At 50.7% G+C, this 21,677-nt stretch overlaps 1 protein-coding gene across 6 annotated transcripts in view; it reads left to right on the top strand.

Moving 5' to 3' along the window:
* LCK (LCK proto-oncogene, Src family tyrosine kinase) overlaps positions 1-21,677 on the top strand; it is a 34,226-nt gene that overhangs the window by 8,232 nt on the left and 4,317 nt on the right. The window contains exons 1-12 of one of the 6 annotated variants that reach the window (XM_037995278.2): positions 12,512-12,617; positions 12,714-12,823; positions 13,366-13,447; positions 13,622-13,712; positions 13,943-14,041; positions 14,184-14,287; positions 14,548-14,697; positions 14,971-15,123; positions 15,241-15,420; positions 19,237-19,313; positions 19,405-19,558; positions 19,643-19,774. In XM_037995278.2, the coding sequence (XP_037851206.1) occupies positions 12,719-12,823; positions 13,366-13,447; positions 13,622-13,712; positions 13,943-14,041; positions 14,184-14,287; positions 14,548-14,697; positions 14,971-15,123; positions 15,241-15,420; positions 19,237-19,313; positions 19,405-19,558; positions 19,643-19,774 (1,327 nt within the window). In that variant the 5' untranslated portion in view covers positions 12,512-12,617; positions 12,714-12,718. Of the gene's footprint in view, positions 1-12,511; positions 12,618-12,637; positions 12,824-13,365; positions 13,713-13,942; positions 14,042-14,183; positions 14,288-14,547; positions 14,698-14,970; positions 15,124-15,240; positions 15,421-19,236; positions 19,314-19,404; positions 19,559-19,642; positions 19,775-21,677 lie in introns of those variants that run through there. The other 5 variants (XM_037995228.2, XM_037995177.2, XM_037995142.2 and 2 more) reach the window with 5 other exon arrangements.

Here is a 21,677-nt window from a genome sequence, read left to right as displayed (position 1 = left end):
CCCAGCTACGCAGGAGGCTGAGGTGGGAGGATCACTTGAGCCCAGGAGGTTGAGGCTGCAATGAGCCATGATCATGCCGCCATACTCCAGCCTGGGCAATAGAGTGTGATCCCATCTCTAAAAGAAAAAAAGAGAGAGAGAGAGAGAGGAATTAAAGTCAGGTGCAGTGGCTCGTGCCTGTAATCCCACCTATTCGGGAGGCTGAGATGGGAGGATTGCTTGAGGCCAGAAGTTTCAGACTGCAGTGAGCTACAATCATGTTCTGAACTACTCCAGCCTGGATGACAGAGTGAGATGTGAGACTCCATCTCTTAAAAAAAAAAAAAAAAAAAAAAAAAAAAACCGGCCGGCCGTGGTGGCTCACGCCTGTAATCCCAGCACTTTGGGAGGCCGAGGCGGGTGCATCACGAGGTCAGGAGATCGAGATCATCCTGGCTAACACGGTGAAACTCCGTCTCTACCAAAAATACAAAAAATCAGCCAGGCGTGGTGGTGGGCGCCTGTAGTCCTAGCTACTCAGGAGGCTGAGGCAGGAGAATGGCGTGAACCCGGGAGGCGGAGGTTGCAGTGAGCCAAGATCGTGCCACTGCACTCTAGCCTGGGTGACAGAGTGAGATTCTGTCTCAAAAAAAAAACACACAACAAAACAAAAAAAACCAGCCCAGGCCCAGTGGCTCACACCTGTAATCCCAGCACTTTGGGAGGCAGAGGCAGGTGGATCACAACATCAGAAGTTCGAGACCAGCCTGGCCAACATAGTGAAACTAAAATTAGTTTCTACTAAAAAAACACATCTCTACTAAAAATACAAAAAATTAGCTGGGCGTGGTGGCGGGTGCCTGTAATCTCAGCTACTTGGGAGGCTGAGGCAGGAGAATCACTTGAACCTGGGAGGTGGAGGTTGCAGTGAGCTGAGATCACGCCACTGCACTCCAGCCTGGGCAACAGTGTGAGACTCTGTCTCAAAAAAAAAAAAAAGAAAAAGAAAAACAATGTACAAAACCCAGCCTGCGTGACATGATGAGACCCTGTTCCTACTAAAAATACAAAAATTATCCAGGCATGGTGTTGCCCACCTATTGTGCCAACTACTCAGGAGGCTGAGGTGGGAGGATCACCTGAGCTTTGGGAGGTAAAGGCTGCAGTGAGCTGTGATTGTGTCACTACATTCCAGTCTGGGCAACAGAGTGAGATACCATCTCAAAAAAAAAAAAAGTATTATATATTTAAAAAAATATGAAAAAGGAGGTAGCCCAGGACATATCCCTGATCTACCCACTAGAAATTAATTACTGACGGGGCACAGTAGCCCATGCCTGCAATCCCAGCACTTTAGGGGGCTGAGGCAGTGGATTGCTTAAGCTCAGGAGTTTGAGACTAATCTGAGCAACACCGCAAAACCCTGTCTCTACAAAAATTCAAAAACTACAAAAATAGGCCCTCTCATTCACAACTTCTCAGGTGATAAAAGAAAAAGAAAAAAAAATAGCTGGAGGCTGGGTGCGGTGCCTCACGCCACACCCGTAATCCCGCACTTTGGGAGGCCAATGCAGACAGATCACTTGAGGCCAGGAGTTCTAGACTACCCTGGCCAACATGGTGAAACCCCGTCTCTACTAAAAATAAAAACATTAGCCAGGTATGGTGGCGGGCGCCTGTAGTCCCAGCTCCTTGGGAGGCTGAGGCAGGAGAATTGCTTGAACCTGGGAGGCAGAGGTTGCAGTGAGCTGAGATGGTGCCACTGCACTACAGCCTGGGTGACAGAGTGAGACTTCATCTCAAAAATAATAATAATAGGCCGGGCGCGGTGGCTCATGCCTATAATCCCAGCACTTTGGGAGGCCGAGAAGGGCAGATCACGAGGTCAGGAGATCGAGACCATCCTGGCTAACACGGTGAAACCCCGTCTCCACTAAAAATACAAAAAATTAGCCGGGCGCAGTGGCAGGCGTCTGTAGTCCCAGCTACTCGGGAGGCTGAGGCAGGAGAATGGCGTGAACCCAGGAGGCGGAGCTTGCAGTGAGCCGAGATTGCACTACTGCACTCCAGCCTGGGGGACACAGCGAGACTCTGTCCCCCCCAAAATAATAATAATAATAATAATAATAGCCGGGCGTGGTGGCACATGCCTGTAGTCCCAGCTACTCGGGAGGCTGAGGTAGGAGGATCATTTGAGCCCAGGAGGTCGAGGCTTCAGTGAGCTGTGATTGTGCCACTGCACTCCAGTGGCACAAGACAGCAAGACAACAAGAGGGAAAGACCCTGTCTCAAAATAAAATAAAATAAAATAAAATAAAATAAAATAAAGAAGTTATTTACCATTCCTGCTAGCCCTGATTCTTGATATTGCTTGATATTGTGATGAGGGTTCTATGTGGGCATGAATAGCTAAGTCTCTTTGTTGAACATGGGCAGCTTTGTCATTAATCAAGTCTGGGTCGGGGCAAAGGCCAAGAAAATGTTTTAAATGATTCATTTTTTAAAATTTTATTTTTATTTTTATTTATGTATTTATTTATTTATTTATTTTGAGATGGAGTCTCGCTCTGTAGCCCAGGCTGGAGTGCAGTGGCACAATCTTGGCTCACTGCAAGCTCTGCCTCCCGGGTTCATGCCATTCTCCTGCCTCAGCCTCCCGAGTAGCTGGGACTACAGGTGCCCGCCACCACACTCGGCTGATTTTTTGTATTTTTAGTAGAGACAGGGTTTCACCGTGTTAGCCAGGATGGTCTCGATATCCTGACCTCGTGATCTACCCGCCTCAGCCTCCCAAAGTGCTGGGATTACAGGCGTGAGCCACTGAGCCCGGCCTTTATTTTATTTTATTTTTGAGAGGGAGTCTTGTTCTGTCGCCAGGCTGGAATGCAGTCCCAGGTTTAAGCAGTTCTCCTGCCTCAGCCTCCTGAGTAGCTGGGACTAAAGGTGCGCACCACCACGTCCAGCTAATTTTTTGTATTTTTAGTAGAGATGGGGTTTCACCATGTTGGCCAGAATGGTCTCAATTTCTTGACCTCGTGATCCACCTGCCTCAGCCTCCCAAAGTTTTGGGGTTATAGGCATGAGCCACTGCACCCGGCCTTTTATTTTTATTTTTACAGAGACAAGGTCTCACTATGTTGCCCAGGCTGGTCTTGAACTTCCGAGCTCAAGTGATTTTCCCATCTTGGCCCTAGGATTATAAGCGTGAGCCTCCAGGCCTGGCCATTTTAAGTGATTTCTGACAGATTTTGCCACAAGGTAGTCGAGTACAACAGTAGAATAGCCTGCTTGTTCTTTTTTCTTTTTTACTTTTTGTGCTCTACATGTTCAGAGAAACTGAACTATAGAAATGACCCCTGAAGGAAGTACAGTCTTGTCTGCTGTATTTTGCGTTGCTTTGTTTGTTTTGTTTTGTTTGAGACAGGTTCTTGCTCTTTCCCCCAGGCTAGAGTACTGTATTGGCTCACTGCAACCTCAACCTCCTGGGCTCCAGCGATCCTCCTACTTCAACCTCCCGAGTAGCTAGGACCATAGGCGTGCACCACTACACCTGGTTAATTTTTGTATTTTTTGTAGAGATGGGGGTCTCACCATTTTGCCCAGGCTGGTCTTGAACTCCTGGCCTCAAGTGATCCTTCCACTTTGGCCTTCCAAAATGTTGAGATTACTGGCTTGAGCCATTACTTCCGACCACCTGCCTGTTCTTGATGTAAAGCATTGGCCCAAGAAACTCAACCTAGAAACTGACACATCTTTTGGACAAAATGTTCAATAAATCAATAGGTCTATAGTTGGAGGAGAAAAAATGTTAACTTAAAAAATTTTTAATTTAATTTAATTTTTTCTTTTTTTGAGACAGGGTCCCCCTGTCGCCCAGACTGGTGCGCAGTAGTATAATCATGGTTCACTTCAGCCTTGACTTCCTGGGCTGAGCAATCCTCCCACTTCAGCCTCCTGGGTAGCTAGGACTACAGGCACACGCCATCATGCCATCATGCTTGGCTAATTCTTTTTTTTTTTTTTTTTTGAGACAGAGTCTCACTCTGTGGACCAGGCTGGAGTGCAGTGGCGTGATCTCCACTCACTGCAACCTCCGCCTACCCAGTTCAAGAGATTCTCCTGCTGGCCGGGCATGGTGGCTCAAGCCTGTAATCCCAGCACTCTGGGAGGCCGAGGCGGGCAGATCACGAAGTCAGGAGTTCAAGACCAGCCTGGCCAACATAGTGAAACCCCGTCTCTACTAAAAATACAAAAATTAGCTGGGCGTGGTAGGACGCAGCTGTAGTCCCAGCTACTTGGGAGGCTGAGGCAGGGTAATCACTTGAACCCGGGAGTTAGAGGTTGCAGTGAGCTGAGATTGTGTCACTGCACTCCAGCCTGGGTGACACAGCGAGACTCTGTCCTCTGTCTCAAAAAAAAAAAAAAAAAAAAGGCCGGGCATGGTGGCTCACAGCTGTAATCTCAGCACTTTGGAGGCCAAGGTGGGCAGATCACGAGGTCAGGAGTTTGAGACCAGTCTGACCAACATGGTGAAACCCTGTCTCTCCTAAAAGTACAAAAATTAGCTGGGCTTGGTAGGCACATGCCTGCAGTCCCAGCTACTCAGGAGGCTGAGGCAGGAGAATCGCTTGAACCTGGGAGGCGGAGGTTGCAGTGAACTGAGATCGTGCCCTTGTACTCAAGCCTGGGTAACACAACTAGACGCCATCAAAAAAAAAAAAGAGATTCTCCTGCCTCACCCTCCCAAGTAGCTGGGACTATAGTCGCGTGCCACCACACCCCACATCCAGCTAATTTTTGTGTTTTTAGTAGAGATAGGGTTTCACCATGTTGGCCAGGCTGGTCTCAAAATCCAGACCTCAAGTGATTCATCTGCCTTGGCCTCCCAAAGTGATGGGGTTATAGGTGTGAGCCACAGCTCCCAGTAGCCGGGCGCCGGCCACTAATTATATAGCTGGGCATGGCCGGGCGCCATGGCTCACGCCTGTAATCTTAGCACATTGGGAAGTCAAGGCAGGTGAATCACTTGAGGTCTGGATTTCGAGACCAGCCTGGCAAACATGGTGAAACCTCATCTGTACTAAAAATACAAAAATTAGCCAGGTGTGGTGGTGCATGCCTGTAATCCCAGCTACTTGGGAGGCTGTGGCAGGAGAATCTCTCTCTTTTTTTTTTTTTTTTTTTTTTGATGGCGTCTAGTTCTGTCACCCAGGCTTGAGTGCAATGGCGTGATCTCGATTCACTGCAACCTCTGCCTCCTGGGTTCAAGCAATTCTCCTGCCTCAGCCTCCTGAGTAGCCGGGACTACAGGCATGCACCTAGTACGCCTGGCTAATTATTGTATTTTTAGTAGAGACAGGGTTTCACCATGTTGGTCAGGCTGGTCTCTCGAACCCCTGTGCTCAAGGAGTCCTACTGCCTCAGCCTCCCAAAGTGCTGGGATTATAGCCGTGAGTCACCACGCCCAGACTCCTTCTGGTCTTAGTTTGACAAAGATTGCTGAGTAGCCAACATGATCTAACCAGGTTAATAAATGAGGTCAATAAAAAGAAAATCAAAATTAAAGCTTAATATAAATTTATCATTGTCTGAAAGAAAGAAGTGGAAGAAGGAAAAAAAAAAAAAAACAGATGAAAGGAATCCCCAGGGCTCCCAGAACCAGCAATGAGGGCAGATTCTGGGGTGAATGAAACAGGACATTCTTTTCTCGCAATTTAGGAATCCAAGGTCAGGAGTAAGAATTTCGTAGATTCGAGGCTGCCTCTGACTAGGGCATGTAATATTCTCAGTCAAACTGCAGACTGCCCGTGGTCCACAGAACATTTTGTGACGATTACAGAAAGGCTACCGGCCAGGTCTGGTAGCTCATGCCTGTCATCCCAACACTTTGAGAAGCTGAGGCAGGCAGGTCACTTGAGGTCAGGAGTTTGAGACCAACCTGGCCAACATGGTGAAACCCTGTCTCTACTAAAAATAATAAAAATTAGTGGGCATGGTCGCGTGCACCTGTAATCTCAGCTACTTGGGAGGCTGAAACAGGAAAATTACTCGATCCAGGACGCGGAGGTTGCAGTCAGCCGTGATTGTGCCACTGCATTCCAGCCTGGGGGACAGAGCAAGACTCCGTCTGAAAATAAATAAATAAATAAAATAAAAATTAGACTGGGCATGGTGGTTCATGCCTGCAATCCCAACACTTTTGGAGTCTGAGGTGGGAGGACTGCTTGAGCCCATGAGTTTGAGACCAGCCTGGGCAACATGGTGAAACCTTGTCTCTACAAAAAGGTAAAAATAAAAGGCTGGGCACGGTGGCTCACGCCTGTAACCCCAGCACTTTGGGAGGCCAAAGTGGCAGGTTACTTGAGCCTGGGAGTTCAAGACCAGCCTGGTCCACATGGTGAAACCCCATCATTACAAAGAATACAAAAATTAGTCAGGCTTGGTGGCATGGGCCTGCAGTCCCCACTACTCAGGAGGCTGAGGTAAGAGGATCCCTTGAGCCCAGGGGTAGAGTTTGCAGTGAGCTGAGACAGTGCCACTGCACTGCACTCCAGCCTGGGCGACAGAGCAAGACACTGTTTCAAAAAAAAAAAAGAAGAAGAAGAAGAAGACCGGAAGGATGGGGATAGGGATAACACCCACAGATGTATGCCTATATGACCTCACAATTACATAGGGACAGTTGCTGCTATTCATAGTCTATCTCTGTTATATATCCCTCTGCACACACAGACTCCTGCAGACCCACAGACATGCACCCATAAGCACAGTGCTCACTGCATATGGTTTCATATGCATAGACTTGCATTCACCAGTCAGGTAAATACATAACCAGAAACATGCATTCTAGGTAGAGGGAGGATTGTCTTGAAGAGAAAAGCCTTTGTTAACAGCACAGTGGTCAAATTTTTGATGGGGAATGGACCCTACCCTGTCAGACCTGCCTTCCTGTCTCACATTCTCCTAGACCTCTCAGCCCTCCCCCTCCACCCTTAGACTTCCCAGGGAATGAAAAGTAGAGGAGAGGATCTTGATAAAGAATGTAGGAGCCAAGCCAGGCATGTGCCAGCAATCCCAGCTATCTGGGAGGCTGAGGTGGGAGAAGTACTTTAGCCCAGGAGTTAGAGACCAGCCTGGGCAACATAGTGAGACCTCGCCTAAAAAAAAAAAAAAAAAAAAAAAAGGATGTAAGGTTTTGATTTGAGTTTTGTATCTGCCAGGAACCCTCAGTGTATTATTGGGACAATCACTTAACCTCTCTTTTTCCCTAGTTTTATTTTTTATTTTATTTTTTTTGAGACAGAGTCTTGCTCTGTCGCCCAGGCTGGAGTGCAGTGGCACAATCTTGGCTCACTGCAACCTCCGCCTCCTGGATTCACGCCATTCTGCTGCCTCAGCCTCCCGAGTAGCTGGGACAATAGGCGCTTGCCACTACACCCGGCTAATTTTTTGTATTCTGTAGTAGAGACGGGGTTTCACTGTGTTAGCCAGGATGGTCTCGATCTCCTGACCTCGTAATCCACCCACCTCGGCCTCCTATAAGTGCTGGGATTACAGGCGTGAGCCACCGCGCCCAGCCTTCCCTAGTTTTAAAATGAGGCTGGCGAACTATATTAGTGTTTCCTAAACTCTTGTGAGGACAAGGTGTCTTTTACCATTTCCTGTTCTACACACCCTCTTCCCCACATGGATCTCATGATTTTAAAGTTTTTACCTCCTAAGCTACCTCATTTAGATCAAATTTTCTTATTTTCAAGTTAAAAAACAATTTAAATAGAGGAAGGGTCACACCACATTGTCCAGGCTGGTCTCAAACTCCTGGGCTCAATCAATCCTCTCTCCTCAGCCTCCCAAAGTGCTGGGATTACAGGTGTGAGTCACTGCACCTGGCCTCAAGTTTAAATTTTAATCAAAGATTTGGCCAGGTACAGCAGCTCAGAGGAAGATTCTATTTTTTTTTTTTTTTTTTTTTTGAGATGGGTGTCTTGCTCTGTCACCTAGGCTGGAGTGCAATGGCGTGATTTTGGCTCACTGCAACCTCCACCTCCCTGGTTCAAGCAATTCTCCTGCCCCAGCCTCTTGAGTAGCTGGGATTACAGAAGCGCGCCACCACACCCAGCTAATTTTTGTATTTTTAGTAGAGACGGGGTTTCACCATGTTGGCCAGGCTGGTCATCTTGAACTTCTGACTCCAGGTGATTCACCCACCTTGGCCTCCCAAAGTGCTCGGATTACAGGCATGAGCCACCATGCCCAGCCTGCTTTTTTTTTTTTTTTTTTGAGACAGAGTCTCACTCTGTTGTCCATGCTGGAATGCAGTGGCGTGATCTTGGCTCACTGCAACCTCTGCCCTCCGGGTTCAAGTGATTCTCCTGCCTCAGTCTCCTGAGTAGCTGGGATTATAGGTGCACGCCACCACAACTGATTAATTTTTGTATTTTTAGTAGAGATAGGGTTTCACCATGTTGGTCAGGCTGATCTTGAACACCTGACCTCGTGCTCCACCCACCTCAGCCTCCCAAAGTGCTGGGATTACAAGTGTGAGCCATCGTGCCCGGCCTTTTTTTTTTTTTTTTTTCTGAGATGGAGTCTCGCTTTGTTGCCAGGCTGGAGTGCAGTGGCACAATCCTGGCTCACTGCAACCTCCACCTCCCGGGTTCAAATTATTCTCCTGCCTCAGCCTCCTGAGTAGCTGAGATTACAGGCACCCACCACCATGCCCAATTAATTTTTGTATTTTTAGTAGAGACAGGGTTTCACCATGTTGGCCAGGATGGTCTTGATCTCTTGTGATCTGCCCACCTTGGCCTCTCAAAGTGCTGGGATTACAGGTGTGAGCCACCGAGTCCAGCCTTTTTTTTTAGACAGGCTCTCGCTCTGTTATCCAGACTGGAGTGCTGGAGTGCAGTGGCACAATCATAGCTCATCGCACTCTTGAGCTCCTGGGCTCCAGTGATCTTTTGCCTCAGCCTCCCGAGTAGCTGGAAGTACAGGCGTGCACCACCACACCTGGCTAATTTTTAAAATTTTTTTCTAGAAATGAGGTCTCACTATGTTGTCCAGGCTAGTCTGGAACTTCTGAGTTTGAATGATCCTACTGCCTCAGTCTCCCAAAGTGCTGGGATTACAGATGTGAGCCACCACGCCCAGCCAGCAACTCCAGGTTTGCTCTACTCCAAATAGGTTGTGTGACTTTAAGCATACCTCTGTGGGCCTCAGTTTGCTCATCTAAAATCAGAGGTTTAGCCAGGTATAGCAGCTCATGCCTGTAATCCCAGCACTTTGGGATGCCAAGGAGGAAGGATCACTTGAGGCCAGGAGTTGGAGACCAGTCCGGGCAACATAGCAATACCCCCCATCTCTAGAACAAACAAAAAATCATCTGGGCTCAGTGGTGCCAGCTACCCAGGAGGCTGAGGTTAGAGGATCACTTGAGCCCAGGAGTTTGAGGTTTCAGTGAGTTAGGATTGGGTCATTGCACTGCAGTCAGGGCAAAAGAGTGAGACATTATCTCAAAAATAGATCAACAAATAGTAAAATTGGAGATTAGGCTTGCTGGTTTCTAAGACCTCTGCAGATGGGAGATTCTGTGCATTAACACTCCACGTTCCAGTTGACATTTATTAACTAATTTTGGGTGCTGGAGGCTTTCAGACGAATAAACTACAGTTTCTGCTCTTGATGAACCCCCACTCTCATCAAAGGTATAGGAGAGGCAGTGGGACCCTGGGGTGACATGTGAATCAGTAATCGTGGAACTCTGTGCCTAAGTTGATTATTGAGGTCTGAATAGAATGTTGCAAGAGACTGGGGTGAGAGGAAAGCAAAGACCATTGGGAAGTCTTCACAGACTAGGTGATATTTAGGCTAGGTGCCTGTAATCCCAGCACTTTGGGAGACTGAGGCAGGAGGATTGCTTGAGGCCAGGAGTTCGAGACCAGCCTGGCCAACATGGTGAAACCCTGCCTCTACTAAAATTACAAGTTAGCCAAGCATGATGGTGCATGCCTGTGATCCCAGCTATCAGGAGGCTGAGGGAGGAGAATTGTTTGAACCTGGAAGGTAGAGGTTGCAGGAAAAAAAAAAAAAAAAAAGGGTAATATTTGAACTGAGCCTTGAAGGTTGAGTTAGAATTCAGCAGGTGGACAAAAGAGAGCATGCCGACTGGGTTCAGTGGTGCATGCCTATAATCCTAGTATTTTGGGAGGCCAAGGCAGGAAGATTGCTTGAGCCCAGGAGTTCGAGACCAGACTGGGCAACATAGTGAGACCTCATCTCTACAAAAAAATAATCAGCTGGGCATGATGGTGTGCACCTTTAGTCTTAGCTGCTGGGGAGGTTGAGGTGGGAAGACTGCTTGAGCCCAGGGGGTGTAAGGGGATTGCACGACTGCACTTCAGCCTGGGCAAGGAAGGGAGACCCTGTCTCGAGAGAGAGAGAAAGAGAGAGAGAGAGAGGGCACATTTCAAAGCAGAGGGATCCACAAGTACAAAGGCATTAAGTAGGCCGGGCGCGGTGGCTCAAGCCTGTAATCCCAGCACTTTGGGAGGCCGAGACGGGCGGATCACGAGGTCAGGAGATCGAGACCATCCTGGCTAACCCGGTGAAACCCCGTCTCTACTAAAAAAATACAAAAAACTAGCAGGGCGTGGTGGCGGGCGCCTGTAGTCCCAGCTACGCGGGAGGCTGAGGCAGGAGAATGGCGTAAACCCGGGAGGCGGAGCTTGCAGTGAGCTGAGATCCGGCCACTGCACTCCAGCCTGGGTGACAGAGCCAGACTCCGTCTCAAAAAAAAAAAAAAAAAAAAAAAGGCATTAGGTAAGAAAATAGCGGCCAGGCGTGGTGGCTCAAGCCTGTAATCCCAGGACTTCGGGAAGCCAAGACGGGCGGATCACGAGGTCAGGAGATTGAGACCATCCTGGCTAACACGGTGAAACCCCGTCTCTACTAAAAAATACAAAAAACTAGCCGGGCGAGGTGGTGGACGCCTGTAGTCCCAGCTGCTCGAGAGGCTGAGGCAGGAGAATGGCGTAAACCTGGGAGGCGGAGCTTGCAGTGAGCTGAGATCCGGCCACTGCACTCCAGCCTGGGCGACAGAGTGAGACTCCGTCTCAAAAAAAAAAAAAAGAAAAAGAAAGAAAATAGCATGGGGTGTCTGGGAAAGGCAAGAATAGTTCAGAACACAGGCTGTGTGTGGAGGTGTGTGGGGGGGTGCCTGTGTGTGGGTGTGTTTGTGTGTGAGTGTGGATGTGTGGGGGTATGTATGGAGGAGATGCCTGTGCGTGTGTGTGAGTGTATGTGGGGGTAAGTGTGTGGGTGTGTGCATGGGGGTGGGTATGTAGAGGTGCCTGTGTGTGTGTATGAATGTGTGTGGGGGGGTCATGTGTGTGGGTGTGGGTACCTGTGTGTGTGTGTGTGTGTGTGTGTATGTATGTGGGTGTGTTTGTGGGTGTGAATGTGTGGGTGTGTGGATGAGTGTGTTTGTGGGTGTGGGTGCCTGTGTGTGGGGGGAATATGTGTAGGGTGTGTGTGTGAATGTGTGTGTGTGAGGGTGGGTGCCCGTGTGTGGTGGATGAGTCTCTGTGTGTGTGGGGGGGCACTTTTGGGGGGTGAGAGTATGTGTTTATTGAGTGTGAGTGTGGGTGCCTGTGTGTGGGAAGGTGAGTCTGTGTGTGAGTTTGGGGGGGTACCTGTGAGGGGTGAGTGTGTGTGTATGTGAAAGTGTGTGTGGATGCCTCTGTGGAGGTGGGATGGGGGTGCCTCTGTGTGTGTGTGTAGGGTGTGTGTATATATAGGGTATGTGTGAGTGTGTGATTGTGTGTGTGTGTGAGAGAGTGTGTGTGTAGCAGAATGGACTGCGAAGGTGGATTTGATCTTGAAGTTCTGGAATGCACGGTACATCAAACTTTATTTGAGGACAGCGCTTTCCAAGCGCTCTGAGGAGCAGCCCTAGACAAGGAGGAGCTGCAGGGACTCCGGGGGCTTCAAAGTGAGGGCCCCATTCTGCTTCAGACAAAACAGGCCCACACTTACCGCTTTATCTATGGAGTTCTGCTTGATTTCATCAGACAAAAAATTTCCAATGCTAACACAGGCAAATAAGCGACAAAAAAAAGTTATGGCCAACAGACTGACTGGAGGGTTTTCTGCTGGGGAGAAGCACACCCGTGTTTGAAGGAACCCTGTGAGGTGACTGTGGGGCTGTGTGAGAGGAACAGCGGGGTCCTGATGGTGGACTTAGGGAGCAGAAGCCTCTTTCTCAGCCTCCTCAGCTAGACAGGGGAATTATAATAGTAGGTGGGGCGTGCACACCTCTCCAGTAGGGGAGGGTCTGATAAGTCAGGTCTCCCCCAGGCTTGGGAAAGTGTGTGTCATCTCTAGGAGGTGGTCCTCCCAACACAGGGTGCCGGCAGAGGGAGAGGAAGGGGGCAGAGGCAGGAAGTGGGTAACTAGACTAACAAAGGTGCCTGTGGCGGTTTGCCCATCCCAGGTGGGAGGGTGGGGCTAGAGCTCAGGGGCTGTGTGTGAATTTACTTGCAGCCTGAGGGCTCAGAGGGAGCAACGGTTTGGAGCTGGGACCCCCTCTTTTAGCTTTTCTGTGGCTGGTGAATGGAGATCCCAGGATCTCACAATCTCAGGTACTTTTGGAACTTTCCAGGGCAAGGCCCCATGATGTCTGATGTTGGGGAGCAGATCTTGGGGGAGCCCCTTCAGCCCCCTCTCCATTCCCTCAGGGATCATGGGCTGTGGCTGCAGCTCACACCCGGAAGATGACTGGATGGAAAACATCGATGTGTGTGAGAACTGCCATTATCCCATAGTCCCACTGGATGGCAAGGGCACGGTAAGAGGCGAGACAGGGGCCTTGGTGAGGGAGTTGGGTAGAGCATGCAACCCAGGAGAAAGAAATTACTCTCCTGCCGGGCGCGGTGGCTCAAGCCTGTAATCCCAGCACTTTGGGAGGCCGAGACGGGCGGATCACGAGGTCAGGAGATCGAGACCATCCTGGCTAACACGGTGAAACCCCGTCTCTACTAAAAAGTACAAAAAACTAGCCGGGCGAGGTGGCGGGCGCCTGTAGTCCCAGCTACTCCGGAGGCTGAGGCAGGAGAATGGCGTAAACCCGGGAGGCGGAGCTTGCGGTGAGCAGAGATCCGGCCACTGCACTCCAGCCTGGGTGACAGAGCCAGACTCCGTCTCAAAAAAAAAAAAAAAAAAAAAAAAAAAAGGAAATGACTCTCCTAAGATCACACAGCCAGTAGTTGGTAGACTCAGGGATAACACCCAACCAGGCTGGAGAGACTGAGAGCAGGGCAGGGGGGAAGGGGGCCAGAGTCTAACCCAGTCTTCTGCTTTCTGACCCCACCCTCATCCCCTACTCCACAGCTGCTCATCAGAAATGGCTCTGAGGTGCGGGACCCACTGGTCACCTACGAAGGCTCCAATCCGCCGGCCTCCCCACTGCAAGGTGACCCCAGGCAGCAGAGCCTGAAAGACAAGGCCTGCCGATCCCTGGCTGTTGGCTTCCACCTCACCCCCACCTACTCTCTCCCCGGTCCTGCCTTCCTTGTACCCCGCCCTGTAACTCCAGGCTTTCTGCCCATCCCAGCCCGGTTCTCCCTGATGCACCTTGTTTTTACAGACAACCTGGTTATCGCCCTGCACAGCTATGAGCCCTCTCACGACGGAGACCTGGGCTTTGAGAAGGGGGAACAGCTCCGCATCCTGGAGCAGTGAGTCCCTCTCCACCTTGCTCTGGCGGAGTCCGTGAGGGAGCGCGATCTCCGGGACCGCAGCCCTCCTGAGGCCACCGGTTGGGGTGGCCGCCCTTGGGACAAAATTCAAGGCTCACGACTGCTGAGCCAGGGTTCGGCGAGGCTGGCTTAAGGGGTGAAGGGGTCTTTGAGGGAGGGTCTCAGGTCGACGGCTGAGCGAGCCACACTGATCCGCCTCCGTGGCGCAGGAGCGGCGAGTGGTGGAAGGCGCAGTCCCTGACCACAGGCCAGGAAGGCTTCATCCCCTTCAATTTTGTGGCCAAGGCGAACAGCCTGGAGCCCGAACCGTAAGTGGGGACCCGTCGTGGGGCTGGGTGGGAGCAGATCTAGGGATCCTGGAGCAGGGAGTGGGCCTGGGGTGGCGGTGAAGGCTTGAGGGCCACGGAGGAAGATCCGACGACAGCCTTCGTTCGCTTCCGCCCTGCACAGCTGGTTCTTCAAGAACCTGAGCCGCAAGGACGCGGAGCGGCAGCTCTTGGCGCCCGGGAACACTCACGGCTCCTTCCTCATCCGGGAGAGCGAGAGCACCGCGGGTGAGCGGGCAGTGGTCTCGACCGGGCGCGGGGGTGCCCCGGGGTGTGCCCGAGGGGGAGCGCAGGGTGAGCTCGAGGTGGGGGCGCGGGATGAGCCCGAGGGGGGCGGGGGGTGAGTCTGAGGGGGAGCACAGGGTGAGCCCGAGGTGGGGACGCGGGGTGAGTCCGAGGGGGACGCGGGGTGAGCCCGAGGGGGACGCGGTGGCGGGCCAGACTCACTGCGTTCTTTAGTCCCTTTGTCCATCCATTCATTCATTCAGGATCGTTTTCACTGTCGGTCCGGGACTTCGACCAGAACCAGGGAGAGGTGGTGAAACATTACAAGATCCGTAATCTGGACAACGGTGGCTTCTACATCTCCCCCCGAATCACTTTTCCCGGCCTGCATGAACTGGTCCGCCATTACACCAGTGAGCCCGGCAGGACCCCTCCCCCGTGCCCTATCAGACTTTCTCCCCTCAGTCCCCCTCGGGTGTCCCCCATCCATCTTTCAATGCGCTCCTCCATTCCCCGCAGTGGGCGAGGTGTGGAACTTGACCCTACGGACCCAAGTGTTTGGGTGACAGCCCTACAGCCCCCTGCTAGTCCACTTCACCTAGATAGGGGCTTGGAGAAGTGGGGGAGGTGGTGTCAATACGAGGCCTGCCATATTGACAGTCTTCACCCCTCCCTTGTCCTCGCAGATGCTTCAGATGGGCTGTGCACACGGCTGAGCCGCCCCTGCCAGACCCAGAAGCCCCAGAAGCCGTGGTGGGAGGACGAGTGGGAGGTTCCCAGGGAGACGCTGAAGCTGGTGGAGCGGCTGGGGGCTGGACAGTTCGGGGAGGTGTGGATGGGTGAGTGTGGCCTCCAGGACTGCCCGGGAAGAGGGGAACGGGAGGGGCTGCTGAGGTGGTGAGAGTCCCAGGACAGCTGCCTGGCGACTCTCCCACTCCTTCCCTTCCCGGATCCAGGGTACTACAACGGGCATACAAAGGTGGCAGTGAAGAGCTTGAAGCAGGGTAGCATGTCCCCGGACGCCTTCCTGGCCGAGGCCAACCTCATGAAGCAGCTGCAACACCAGCGGCTGGTTCGGCTCTACGCTGTGGTCACCCAGGAGCCCATCTACATCATCACTGAATACATGGAGAATGGTGGGTGCCGCCCGAGTCGGCTGCCGGGGGACCCTGCTCTCCCCGCTGTCCCTGCCGGAGGGTGAAAATACACCTTTTTTTCTGGCCCAAAGCTCAAGCAAGGAGGGTTTCTTGAGCTTTCCTGGCCCCTAAAGACTCACCTCCAGATGGGCGCGGTGGCTCAGGCCTGTAATCCCAGCACTTTGGGAGGCTGAGGCCAGCAGATCACGAGGTCAGGAGTTCGATACCAGCCTGACCAACATGGTGAAACCCCGTCTCTACTAAAAATACAAAAATTAGCCAGGTGTAGTAGCGCATGCCTGTAATCCCAGCTACTCAGAAGGCTGAGGCAGAAGAATCCCTTTAATCTGGGAGGATGAGGTTGCAATTGCAGTGAACCAAGATCATGCCACTGAACTCCAGCCTGGGTGACAGAGCTCTGTCTCAAAAAAAAAAAAAAAAAGGCTGGGTGCGGTGGCTCACAGCTGTAATCCCAGCACTTTGGGAGGCTGAGACGGGCGGATCACCAGGTCAGGAGATCGAGACCATCCTGGCTAACACGGTGAAATCCCGTCTCTACTAAAAAATACAAAAAATTAGCCAGGTGTGGTGGTGGGCACCTGTAGTCCCAGCTACTCAGGAGGCTGAGGCAGGAGAATGGTGTGAATCCGGGAGGCGGAGCTTGCAGTGAGCCGAGATGGCACCACTGCACTCCAGCCTGGGCGACTGAGCAAGACTCCATCTCAAAAAAAAAAAAAAAAAGAAAAAAAAAAAAGACTCACCTCCAGGCATGTGAAAAAGGTATATCCTCTGATCCTGTCTGGGGGCGAGCCTAAGGTAGCAAGAATGTTCTGGAAGAGCATTCACCCCAACCTGCCCTGACCTGCCATTCTGTTTACCTTCTTCAAAGCCCTACCTTGATCTCAGGATGCTTGATCTCAGAAAGCGAATGGGTCCCTACCCCTGTTTCTCTCCCTTCTGCCCCTGAGCTTTGGGAGGGCAGATCTGCCCCGGAAGCCCTCTTTTTCAGTTCTGAGTGAGCCCCCCCACCCCGCACCCCTCTTGGTCTGATACTGGACAGAGTGAGAGCCCCAGGAAGAGGAATACGAGTTTCTAGCCTCAGCTTTGTTCACACCGATTTGCTGTGTGACAGGCCAAGTGCCTGCACTGTCTCTGGTGCTCAGTTTCCCCAAGAATAACAGCAGAAATCTAAATGGGCTCACTAGAATTAATATAGAGTATTCATCAAGGCCTCTAGCATCTGACTGCCTGGGTCAGAAGTCTGGCTTCATGATTTTATGGCTTTGTGATAATTACATCACCTCTTTCTGTCACGGTTTCCTACTATAATAACGCATTAGTAACTTCCTCATAGGGTCTTGTGAGGGTGAAATAATTAATGCATATAGAGCAGTTAGAACTATGCCTACTTTAGGCCGGGTGCAGTGGCTCACACCTGTAATCCCAACACTTTGGGAGGCCAAGGTGGGCGGATCATAAGGTGAGGAGATCGAGACCATCCTGGCTAACACAGTGAAACCCCATCTCTACTAAAAATACAAAAAATTAGCCGGCACGGTGGCGGGCACTTGTAGTCCCAGCTACTCAGGAGGCTGAGGCAGGAGAATGATGTGAACCCAGGAGGCAGAGTTTACAGTGAGCCAAGATCGCACCACTGCACTCCTGCCTGGGCGATAGAGTGACACTTGGTCTCAAAAAAAAAAAAAAGAACTATGCCTACTTCCAGGTGTAGTGGCTCAAGCCTATAACCTCAGCACTTTGGGAGGCCAAGGTGGGTGGATCACTTGAGCCCAGAAGTTCAAGATCAGTCCGTGCAACATAGCGAGACCTCATTCCTACAAAAAATTTGTAAAAATTAGCCGAGCATGGTGGTGTATGCCTGTAGTCCCAGCTACTTGGGAGGCTGAGGTGGGAGGACCACTCGAGCCCAGGAGGTTGAGGCTGCAATGAGCTGTGATTGCACCACTGCACTCCAACCTGGGTAACAGAGTGAGACCTTGTCTCAAAAAAACAAAACACAAAAAACCCACAAAACTATGGCTACTATATAGTAACTGATCAATAGGTTTGTTACTGTTATCTGGCTCTGATTCTTTGGGAGTGCAAGATCTATCCTTCTTTCAGGAACAGAAACAAGCTGTTCATTGGCTAATGGGAGATCGCAAATAGATTATGTCATGTGTATCTTTTTTTTTTTTTTTTTTTTGTCTCACTCTGTCCTCCAGGCTGGAGTGCAGCGGCACGATCTCAGCTCACTTCAACCTCCTCCTCCTGGGTTCAAGTGATTCTCATGCCTCAGACTCCCAAGTAACTGGGACCACAAGCATGTGCCACCATGCCTGGCTAATTTTTGTATTTTTAGTAGAGACAGGTTTTCACCTTGTTGGCCAGGCTGCTGTCGATCTCCTGACCTCAGGTGATACTCCCGCCTTGGCCTCCCAAAGGGCTGGGATTACAGGTGTGAGCCACCGTGCCCAGTCTATCATGTGTATCGACTTTGATTGGTAGTTGCTTGTAGCGCTGGAGAAGGATTCTGAGGTTCATTGGAAGTGAGTGCTGAGAATGATTAGTAACATCTGCCATGGACACAATGGAAGAATGGCAGTATATATATGTCTCTGTATTTGCTGTGTGTGGGGGAGGTCTTTGTCTTTGGTAACTAGTTCAGCACTCAAAGTGGGGACACTCAGGTTGCTGTCATCCTTTCACAGGGTTTTTTTTTTTTTTTTTTTGAGACGGAGTCTCGCTCTGTCGCCCAGGCTGGAGTGCAGTGGCGCGATCTCAGCTCACTGTAAGCTCCGCCTCCCGGGTTCACGCCATTCTCCTGCCTCAGCCTCCTGAGTAGCTGGGACTACAGGCGCCCACCACCACGCCTGGCTACTTTTTTGTATTTTTAGTAGAGACTGGGTTTCACCGTGGTCTCAATCTCCTGACCTTGTGATCCACCCGCCTCGGCCTCCCAAAGTGCTGGGATTACAGGCATGAGCCACCGCGCCTGGCCATTTCACAGGGTTTTAATCTCTTGGGAAGGGCCAGTGGTCATTCACTCCATCCTAGCAACTTCCACTCATGTCCAGCTGCCCTTCACTATTAGAGAGGTGGTCCTTCAGACCCCCAGACCCCCTCTTTCTATATTCCATCCAATATATTCAGCACATTGTTATTGTTTCTTACTCTGGGCTGGGCACCAGGAACATGGATGGATGAAACAAGGTTCCTGTTGTCAAGGTTCCCCAGTTATAGGTACTGGGGAAACCAGAGTTTGTGCCATGGGAAAGTTCCAGCATGCCCATGGGAGTGTAGATGATGATCCAGTTTATTATGCCTGGTAAGATCTAGAGAGGCTTCCTAGAGGGGCAGTCTAACTGGGCCATGAAAGAAAAGTAGAATTTTTTTTTAGCAGGCAGAGATGAAATAAAGAGGCTTTGGGGTGACAGCCTAGTAGTCTGAGTGCAGGATCTCAAAATTGTTAAAGTGTTTGAAGTCAAAGGCAGAGTGAGGGAAAGAGAAGAAGTTACCAGTGTCGCCCATGCCAAGCTTTGGATACTAGTTGAGGAGTCTGAATTCTACTTTATTGATGATGAAAAACCTACAGATCCCTCCCAGCGTGCTCTACCCTAGCCCCTCCCTCTGCAAAAAAACCTTCACATATCTTGGGCATCCTTACCCTGAACACACACTCCTCCATTCTCACTCTTCACTCTTCCTTTTCACATGTCAGACACACTTCCAGACATGTGAAAAGGGTCTGGGAGAAGGGTCTGGGGACCTCCTCCTGGGGCAACTTAGGCCAGCAACTCTTACTTCTGCCCACAGGGAGTCTAGTGGATTTTCTCAAGACCTCTTCAGGCATCAAGTTGACCATCAACAAACTCCTGGACATGGCAGCCCAAGTAAGGAGACTGGGGAGGGGCTGGGCAAGGGCACAGGCCAGTGGCGTGAAGACATCTGGCTCAGGATTGCTGATCTGTGTTTGTCCTGCAGATTGCAGAAGGCATGGCATTCATTGAAGAGCGGAATTATATTCATCGTGACCTTCGGGCTGCCAACATTCTGGTGTCTGACACCCTGAGCTGCAAGATTGCAGACTTTGGCCTAGCACGCCTCATTGAAGACAACGAGTACACAGCCAGGGAGGGTAAGTGTGAGATTTAAGGGTGATCTCGGCCCTGCAGGGTCTAGCCAAGCAGACCCAGGTGACCTCACTCTGCCTCCTCCTTAGGAGCCAAGTTTCCCATTAAGTGGACAGCGCCAGAAGCCATTAACTATGGGACATTCACCATCAAGTCGGATGTGTGGTCTTTTGGGATCCTGCTGACGGAAATTGTCACCCATGGCCGCATCCCTTACCCAGGTTAGAGCCAAGGGCAGGAACTGAAAGGGTGATGGGAAGGGCAGCAAGTCCATGTCTCCCCACTCAATTCTTCCCAGTCTCAGAATCTGAAACTTTGTAGTTGCATCTCCTCTATCCTTTCAGGGGTATGACTCCAACATCCCGAGGCAGATGCCACATCTCCCAGAGCTGGCTTCCATCTCTGTATCTCTCTTTAATAACCCCAGCTCTTTTATTTTTCTCTTTTTTTGAGGTGGAGTCTAGCTCTGTCACCCAGGTTGGAGTGCAGTGGCGCCATCTTGGATCACTGCAACCTCTGCCTCCTGGGTTCAAGCAATTCTCCTGCCTCAGCCTCCCAAATCGCTAGGATTACAGGTGCGTGCCACCATGCCCGGCTAATTTTTTGTATTTTTAGTAGAGATGGGGTTTCACCATGTTAGCCAGGATGGTCTCAATCTCCTGACCTCATGATCCACCCGCCTCGGCCTCCCAAAGTGCTGCGATTACAGGCATGAGCCACCGCGCCCGGCCCCAGTTCTTTTCTTTAGTTGTGGCCCAGGCAGCCTAGTATGGTAGAAGAGGATCTAGCTCAGGAACAAGAGGCCTACCTTTTATTAGCAGATCTGCCACTGTTGCTAACTTTCTGTTTGGCTTTGTTCAGATCACTCCTTCTTTCCCATCTGTTCTCATCTCTAATATGAGATTAGAACAGTGCTTGGTCAATACTAAGCTATTATCAATCATCACTTTGAACTAGTCACTTCACTTCTCTGAGCCTCAGTTTCCTGATATTAAAAATAAGAGACTAGGCCAGATACAGTGGCTCATGCCTATAATTCCAGAACTTTGGGAGACCAAGGTGGGAGGATGGCTTGAGCCCAGAAGTTCAAGACCAGCCTGGGCAACAGGTCGAAACCCCATCTCTACAAAAACAAAAATTAGCCAGGTTTGGTGGCATGTGCCTGTAGTCCCAGCTACTCAGAAGGCTGAGGTGGGAGGATCACCTGAGCCAGGGAGGGAGAGGTTGCAGTGAGCCAAGATCATGCCATAGCACTCCAGCCTAGGGCAACAGACCAAGACCCTGTCTCAAAAAAAGAAAAAGAGAGACTCCATCTCTTCCCCCCCACCAAAAAAAATAAAAATTAGCTGGGCATGGTGGCACACACCTGTAGTTTCAGCTTTTTGGGAGGCTGAGGTGGGAGGATCGCTTGAGCCCAGGAGGTTGAGGATGCAGTGAGCCATGATCATTCTATTGCACTCCAGCCTGAGCAACAGAGAGAGAACTTGTCTCAAAAAAAAAAAAAAAAAAAAAGGAAAAATGAGAGACCATTTGTGAAAGAGCCTGACTCATAGTAGGTTGTCAGTATACACTGACTCCCCCACCATCTCCTGGACAAAGCCCTTTACCCCTGAATTCAGCCAAGACAGGGATGGAATTTTTTGAAAGGAACTTGCTAAGAAACTCTGGGGAGAGGAAATGGAGCACAAAGACAACGGAGTAGGGAGGCGCAGCACAGTGGCTAAATTTGTAGAAGCGTCCCACATCCCCAGAGTAAGGTGAACAGACCTTTGCTCCAAGGAAGGTAAAGACACCTTGGAAGGCCGGATGTGGTGGCTCACGCCTGTAATCCTAGCACTTTGGGAGGCCGAGGCTGGTGGATCACAAGGTCAGGTGTTTGAGACCAGTCTGACCAACATGGTGAAATCCCATCCCTACTTAAAAAAAAAAAATTAAAAATTAGCCGGGCGTGGTGGTGCGCACCGGTAATCCCAGATACTCAGGAGGCTGAGGCAGGAGAATTGCTTGAACCCGGCAGGCAGAGGTTGCAGTGAGCCGAGGTCGTGCCACTGCACTCCAGCCTGGGCGACAAAGCGAGACTCCGTCTCAAAACAAAAACAAAAACAAAAAAACACCTTGGAGACA

The sequence above is a fragment of the Chlorocebus sabaeus genome, chromosome 20 (genome assembly GCF_047675955.1).
Source record: "Chlorocebus sabaeus isolate Y175 chromosome 20, mChlSab1.0.hap1, whole genome shotgun sequence".
NCBI classification, from domain to species: Eukaryota; Metazoa; Chordata; class Mammalia; order Primates; family Cercopithecidae; genus Chlorocebus; species Chlorocebus sabaeus.
Note: the sequence above shows the minus strand (reverse complement) of the source record. Positions and strands in the feature narration are given on the sequence as shown.